This window comes from Hipposideros armiger, unplaced genomic scaffold, assembly GCF_001890085.2.
Source record: "Hipposideros armiger isolate ML-2016 unplaced genomic scaffold, ASM189008v1 scaffold_19, whole genome shotgun sequence".
NCBI lineage: Eukaryota > Metazoa > Chordata > Mammalia > Chiroptera > Hipposideridae > Hipposideros > Hipposideros armiger.
The window spans coordinates 4,680,196-4,687,132 of NW_017731369.1; the positions used below are offsets into that span (position 1 = coordinate 4,680,196).

The 6,937-nt window shown below is 44.8% G+C and overlaps 1 protein-coding gene across 5 annotated transcripts in view; it reads left to right on the top strand.

Moving 5' to 3' along the window:
* The window catches only part of WFDC1 (WAP four-disulfide core domain 1), a 28,302-nt gene extending 21,371 nt beyond the window's left edge, over nucleotides 1–6,931 (top strand). For all 5 annotated transcript variants that reach the window (XM_019634598.1, XM_019634592.1, XM_019634604.1 and 2 more), the window contains 3 exons: nucleotides 3,929–3,970; nucleotides 5,217–5,289; nucleotides 6,823–6,931. In XM_019634598.1, the coding sequence (XP_019490143.1) occupies nucleotides 3,929–3,970; nucleotides 5,217–5,275 (101 nt within the window). In that variant the 3' untranslated portion in view covers nucleotides 5,276–5,289; nucleotides 6,823–6,931. The remainder of the gene's footprint in view (nucleotides 1–3,928; nucleotides 3,971–5,216; nucleotides 5,290–6,822) is intronic.
* Nucleotides 6,932–6,937: the final 6 nt, after the last annotated feature.

Below are 6,937 nucleotides of genomic sequence, written 5' to 3' on the forward strand. Positions count from 1 at the left end.
GACCCTGTTGGCCAAAAGAATACATCAGGGTGCATGATCTACGAAAGCATTTTTTTTTTCCTGATGTGAGAATTTATTTCTCTGAGATGTGTCAAGAATGACGTACACATTAAATCAGTTACGTGTTTAGCATCATTATCATTGCAAATAATAAAATTATGAGACATCAGAACAGTCTTGAGAATCCTTATGTCTAGAATCCTGAGCTTTGAAAAAATTGCCTATAAAAGGATTCAAACTAACTAGGTATCTTTATGATTCCTCCTACATTCTACTTGCTATTTGGAATTACGAGTGGGTTCTCCAGCCAGATAGCCTGGGCTCCCGTGCCCACCTGGCCCCTCACTGCTGCGTGTCACAAATAGTAGAACTTTCCATGCCTCATTTTCCTTATCTGTAAAATGGACTTCTAACAGTTGAGCCATTATGCCACTTGCTTCACAAACACAAAACAGAATCTCTGCTATTTGTGTCACTGTCCATCTCTAGACACCAAATCATACCTTAGTGCAGCGGTTCTCAACCTGTGGGTCGCGACCCCTTCGGGGGTCGAACGACCCTTTCACAGGGGTCGCCTAAGACCATCAGAAAACAAAAAGATATTTACATGACGATTCATAACTGTAGCAAAATTACAGTTATAGAGTAGCCACGAAAATAATTTTATGGTTGGGGGTCACCACCACATGAGGAACTGTATTAAGGGGTCGCGGCATTAGGAAGGTTGAGAACCGCTGCCTTAGTGGATGGGATATGCAGTCTGTCAGATGCAAAACCCCAAGAGCAGACCAGCCTGTAGGAACATGCTGGGGTATGGAAGGAACAGCCTTTATCAAAAGAGGGCTGTGGGGTGAGTCAGGCGTCCTTTGGAATGGAATGCCATTTTTATCACTGTACAAGCCTGGAACTACTTTCTTTCTCGTCTCCTGATCTTCCTTATTCACTTACATGAGCCGGATAGAGATAAGCAAAGAGAGTAATTAAATGATGCCGGCTGTTGATTGAGTGCCTCAGAGATGCTGTCTTTAAATTTTGTCGGAAGCCCATAAAAGGAGACGTATATAACCAGAAGGCAGTGTCGCGTATGATTAAGAGGGCAGGCTCAGAACCACTGAAACAGGTTCAAAATTCCAGTGGCTTTCTTCCCTGGTGACCTTGGGCAGGTAACTAACATTTCTTAGCCTCAGTTTCTTCATCTGTAAAATGGAGCTGGTGATGGTCACAATAGTAATCACTTCATGGGGTAATTATGAGGCGTTAATGAGAGAAGTCCTGTAAGGTGTTTAGAGCAGTACTGGGCACACAGTAGGTCCTCAACAAATGTACGCAGCTATCATCTCTGTCTGATGGAAAAGGGAAGACTTGAGTTCAAGACCTTGCCCAGACAGCACACACAGCTAACAAGGCGCAGGGTGGGAATTCCACACTTGTCCTCCTGTTCTAAAGCCTGTGTGTGTACATGCGTGTGTGTGTGTGTGTGTATGTGTGTGTGGGTGTGTGTGTGTGTGTGTGTTCTTCCCCTCCCACAGGAATGATCTGAACCTGGCAGATGGAAATGTAAGTGAAGTTTTTAGCCTTGCCCCCAGGGGGGCTGTCACTTAGCAAAGATTGTTGGTACTTGGAGAAAGTTGGAAAGCATCCTGAATTCCAACAACCTTTCTTGGAGCAAGGTTCTCGGGGAAGAGCAGCGCACTCTTGACCCAGGGCAACTAAGGAACAAGGCTTTTATTCAAGTTTCTTTCTTTTAACTACATATTAGGTTGTCAGAAAAGTCATGACGTATTTTTTTCTATGTTTTTTGTTGCAAAAATGCGTCATGACTTTTCTGACAACCCAATATTTTAAATAATTTCAGACTAACAGAAAAGTGACAAGAATAGTGTCTTGGACTCTCTACCCTGATTCACCAGTTGTTCAAATAGTGTCACATTTGCTTTATCATTCTCTCCCTCTCCCCAACCCCAACTCTCTCTCCATATAAGCCTACATATGTGTTTTTCCAGACTATTTGAAAATAAGTTGCAGGTCTCATGCCCACAGCTAATATGCCAGTCTCCTCTGAGAGCCAGCTGCTAGAGGAGGCCAATGATCATTCAAGTTTTACAGGCCATCAGCCGGAAACCCTGTGTTGGAGGGGTTTGTGTCTTTCTCGAGAGGAAAATGAACATTGACACATGCAATAAGTCTTAGTATTTATTTATTTAATTTTAATTTTTTAGGTGAGCCATCCTGCCTCCTGTTGGCAGCACAGTGGCAGCTCAGCTCGGGCCGGGAATCGAGCCAGCGACCCTGTTGCTCAGAGCTCACACTCTTGAGTGAGCTCTTAACCAACTGAGCCACTCGGCCGGCCCCTAATCTTATTTTTTAGAGAGCAGGGTCAGGGAGAATTAGTGCATTTTCCTGAGTGGGTTCAAGGTCATTCAGAAGCTAAACAGTCCAGGTTCATGATATGGGAAATAGGACCCCGTGCTCCCCTTGGACAAGTGACTTCACCAGCTGTGTCCTGAGAAGAATAAAGTAAGGCCACAGAGCCTTGAGCAGGCATTAACTGGCCAAAATGCATCCTCAAGGAGAAGGGAGGAACAGGAATGTTTCAGGAAGCCTCCAGCCTGGAAAAAAACCCTAAAACTTGACTTACTGCTGATAAGCTCTCTACCTCCCAAAGACTGCTGATAAGCTAGCCACCCAAGGGTGTGGGTCAGTCAGATCCCTTGGGCTCTTTGCCTTATACCATAAATGTCAGTGCTTGTCCTTAAGACCCAGATGATTTTTAGGATGGTCACAGAACAAAAAGAAATAAAATGTCCAGATAGTGCATGGAGGTGATTTTTCCATTGAGATATACAATTGACATATAACATGATATGAGTTTCAGGTGCATAAATGTGATTTTTTGACATCACAGCCATCAGACAAGGCTCAAGCCCTGAGTGGGAGAGAAGTGAGCTAATGGATGCAGACATTGATTGCCAGGTGAAACATCTGTGGCCAGATTTCCACTCTCCCTCAGATGTTTTACTGCTGGGCTTGGGTGGGGGCTGACAATCAACAGAGGGAATTATGTAGTGGTGATGCTTAGCAATTTGAGACATATGAAATTGCCAAGAGTGGGCCACTTTTTACACACAAAAATAGCAATTTTGTATGGTTCCTTCTAATATTTGCATGTTTATTGGAAATGAAATTATTTCTTTTAATCCTCACAATAAGTTAAGATTACTAATTTTATGCCCATTTCCAAGTGAGAAAACTGAGACTCAGAGAGGATTAGTGAAGCAGTGAATGAAGATTCATTCTCAAGTTACTTTGTCATTTGCAATAATGACATTTGAGTCTCTTTTGAACGGACTTTTAAAAATACCGTTTACTCCCCATGTGAACATATTTTGTAATGACATTTGCTGGACGATATGCTGAAATTTTGCTGCCAGTTCATCTGTGAAGACAGTGGTTCCCAAACTTTTTGACCTCTGGACCCCTTTATACTCAAAAAATATTGAGGACCCCCACAGAGTTCTTCTTTGTGTGGCCATGGATATTTACCATATTAGAAACTAATGCTGAGACATTAAAAATATTTATATATTAATTCATTAAAGTAACAATGATAAATTCACTAGGTAGTAAACAGAAATAACATTTTTCTTTAAGATAACTGTATGTTCAAATGCAAAAAATAGTGAGAAGAGCAGCATGGTTTTACATTTGTACAATTCTAGTAAATGAATTCAGAAGGAGAACCAGATCCTCACATCTGCTTCTGCATTTGATTGGCTGTGATATCAACGTCTTGTAGCCTCTGGAAAATTCTACTGTACACGCTTGAGAGAATGCTAGTGAAAAACACAAATAATTCCTTAGTATTACTATGAAAATAATTTGACCCTTATAAACTTCCTGAAAGGCATTTTAATCCTTTGTTTTTCAGACGGGCGATTCCTACGACACACATTGTACAAAGAATATTCAGGTAAGAGAAGAAACCATCCTTTCTTTGCAGAGGGTCCTAAAAAAGACCATGAGCATTTCTTGGGTGAAGAAGAAAAATAAAATCCCATCAACTATTACGAGCGCTACAGTTTGAAGCTGCTAAACGGGGGAATGGCCATATTCTCCCCAGGTGCTTTTATGCCATCAGATGGCACTTTGGGGGTGACGTGGTGGGAGGCCAAGAAGCTTCTATGGTGAAAATCTCTCCTCCAGCTTGGGAAATCCTCCGCATGGCATCTGGCATGTCAGGAGCCGTTCCAAGATGCAGGCTGGGAAGGTCCTGGCAGGAGCAAGGCCTGGCACCAGAGCTGGGGGTGAGGGGAGTATCTAGACAGGTGACCAAGACAGGGACTGAGGCAGCAGCTCAGGGATGTCTCATAGGAGACAAACTAGGAACTAGATTGGGAAATAAAGCAAAAGACCTGTTGTCTGATGGTGGGCAAAGAAGGTATTAGTCAAAGAGCAGTTCACAACAAATATGGTTTCATGCTAAACATCTGAACCTGGGATTAGAGGTACTTAAGTCCCTCCCTCTTCAGTCTCCGAATTGGAAAATATGGCTGACACCATCATTCCATTCAATTATCCATTGGCCATTGATCTATCCATCCATCAACCCAATAATTCATTCAATCATGCATCCATCCATCCAATAACTCATTCAATCATGCATCCATCCATCCAATAACTCATTCAATCATGCACCCATTCACCCATCCCATAATTTATTCAATTATGCATCCATCCATCCATCCATCATATCTTGATTAAGCATTTATCAAGCATTCTGTACTTATCCTTTATTCTATTCTTCATTCTATACTGGAAGCTGGGGCTACATCTGTGAACATGGCAGACCCAGGCCCTGCTGTCAGGCAGCTAATATCCAGCAGGAAATTCAAACATTAATAAGCCCAAGTGGTTTTTAATAACAGCAAGTGTGCAAATCCTGAGGGTGGACGCAACTTGGCCATCACTGCAACTGGAATGTCTAGTAAGTGAGGGGGAAGGTGGCAGGAGATGAGGCCAGAAATGTGGGCAGGGCCAGACTCTCCAAGGGAGAGCCTGCAGGTGGGGACTGGGCGACCTGTGGGACAGGTCAGGGTGCCAGGCCAGGCCGAGGTATTTGGACTTAACTTGTCAGTGACTGGTGAGCCTTTGAGCAGGAATCGACACGCCCATCCCAACAGAGCCCTGGGTTTTTGTTTTGTTTTGTTTTCTTGCAGAGGGTGACTTCAAGAACGTGGCAGAACATGGAAAAGGACAACAGAGGCACCTTCAATAAAGCAAGGACAGCGAGTAAGTGGGAGGAGCAATGAACCAATGGCGGGGGTGGGGAGGGAATTTGGGCAGCCAGGTGTCCTAGGTAGCTTTCATCATGAAGTTGACCAGTGGGAGGGTGAAGAATGGGGCTTTATCTGCAGGTAGAATTTTAAACTCTCTTATAATTTCAAAGTGAACATATGAGAACTTTGTGTGTTATCAGAAGTGGAAGTTTCCTCCGGTCCTGAAGCCAAACCCTCGACTAGGTTATAATGTACCTTTCCATCTCCTTTCCATTCCTTTGCCCTAAAGCCTCCATGAACAGGCAGACAAATCCACCACTGTCCCATGAAGTCTGGCCCTCGGTCTCTCCCTACCTCAGTCACATGATATTATCAAGTGCCAGGTTTACGGTAGGTGTGTACCAGGCACTCAGTTGCTCAACAGGAGTTGCGCTGGGGGTAACGCAATGAATAGAGCAGATAGATTCCTAGTGTCATGGGGCTTATGCTTCCAACGTCCTTTCATAGGAGACGAAACAATTCAATAAGTAAGTCAGCAAGAAAGTGACAAGCTGCACTAAGTGAAGGAAACAGACAGGTGATGTGGTGCAGAGTAACCGGCGGGGACAGCGAGCTGCTTCACATGGGGGTCAGGGAAGGCCCGGCTGAGGAAGTGACATCTGAGCCGAGATCTAAGATGAGAAGGTGCCGCAGTGGGAAGACCTGGAGCACAGACACAGAAACACCCTGAGACAAGAAAGACCTTGGCTTAGAGGAGCCACAGCGGGGGCCACTGGGATGGGAAGAGAATGATGGCAGGGGAGGCTGGCACCAGAGGAGGTGATAGATGAGGCACAGACTCTGCTCTCAGGTGCTGTCCAAGGTGAGATGGAGGTCAGTCCAAAGGCCTGTGGGATCACAATGACGGGAGGGGTCTCGGTAGGTAAAGCCTGAATACCCATCCATGCCCCGCACAAGCTGAATGTCTACACATGGTAAACAAAAGCTCTTGAAAGCGGGTGATTTCCCCAGGATGTCCTTGAAAGGCAAACCTCAGGTGTCAGATTCCAGAATATTCCGGTGTAAGTCCTCCAGGAAAATCCAGAGCCAGTGGGGATTGATGCCAGTGTGTCTATTACCTGCTGATGACAGGCGCAGTCCTTGCAGTGGGTCGAACCTACCTGAGGACTGTGAACCTTAAATGTGGCAGTGCCAGGGGCCTGTGGAGAAGAACGCAACTGTGATAGGCAGCTTAGGATGGCTTTTAGGAGCCAGCCAGACCTGGGTTTAAATTCTTGCTCTACCACCATGTGACCCTAAGCAAATGACTTCAACTCTCCAGCCTCAGTTTCCTCATCTATAAAATGGGAATGATGGGAGGGCTATGTGAAGAACGGAATAAGATGATACCCGTAGAGACTGTAGCGAGTTAAGAATTGAGTCTTAGCAGAAACTGGCATCTTTCTGGTGTCTGGTGGGGGAGGAGGAAGGAGATGACACAGATTTGTGACCCCATGTTCTGCCCAAGCAGTGGCTCCTGTTCACGCCTTTTCTGCTTCCTTTTTAGCCAGCCTGAAAGGACATCTCCACTTGCTGCGAAGCCTTGGAAACAGTTGTGTAAAAATGATTTGACCCCCAGAGGATACGCCCAGCTCAGCAGACCATGACCTCAGAGATACTTA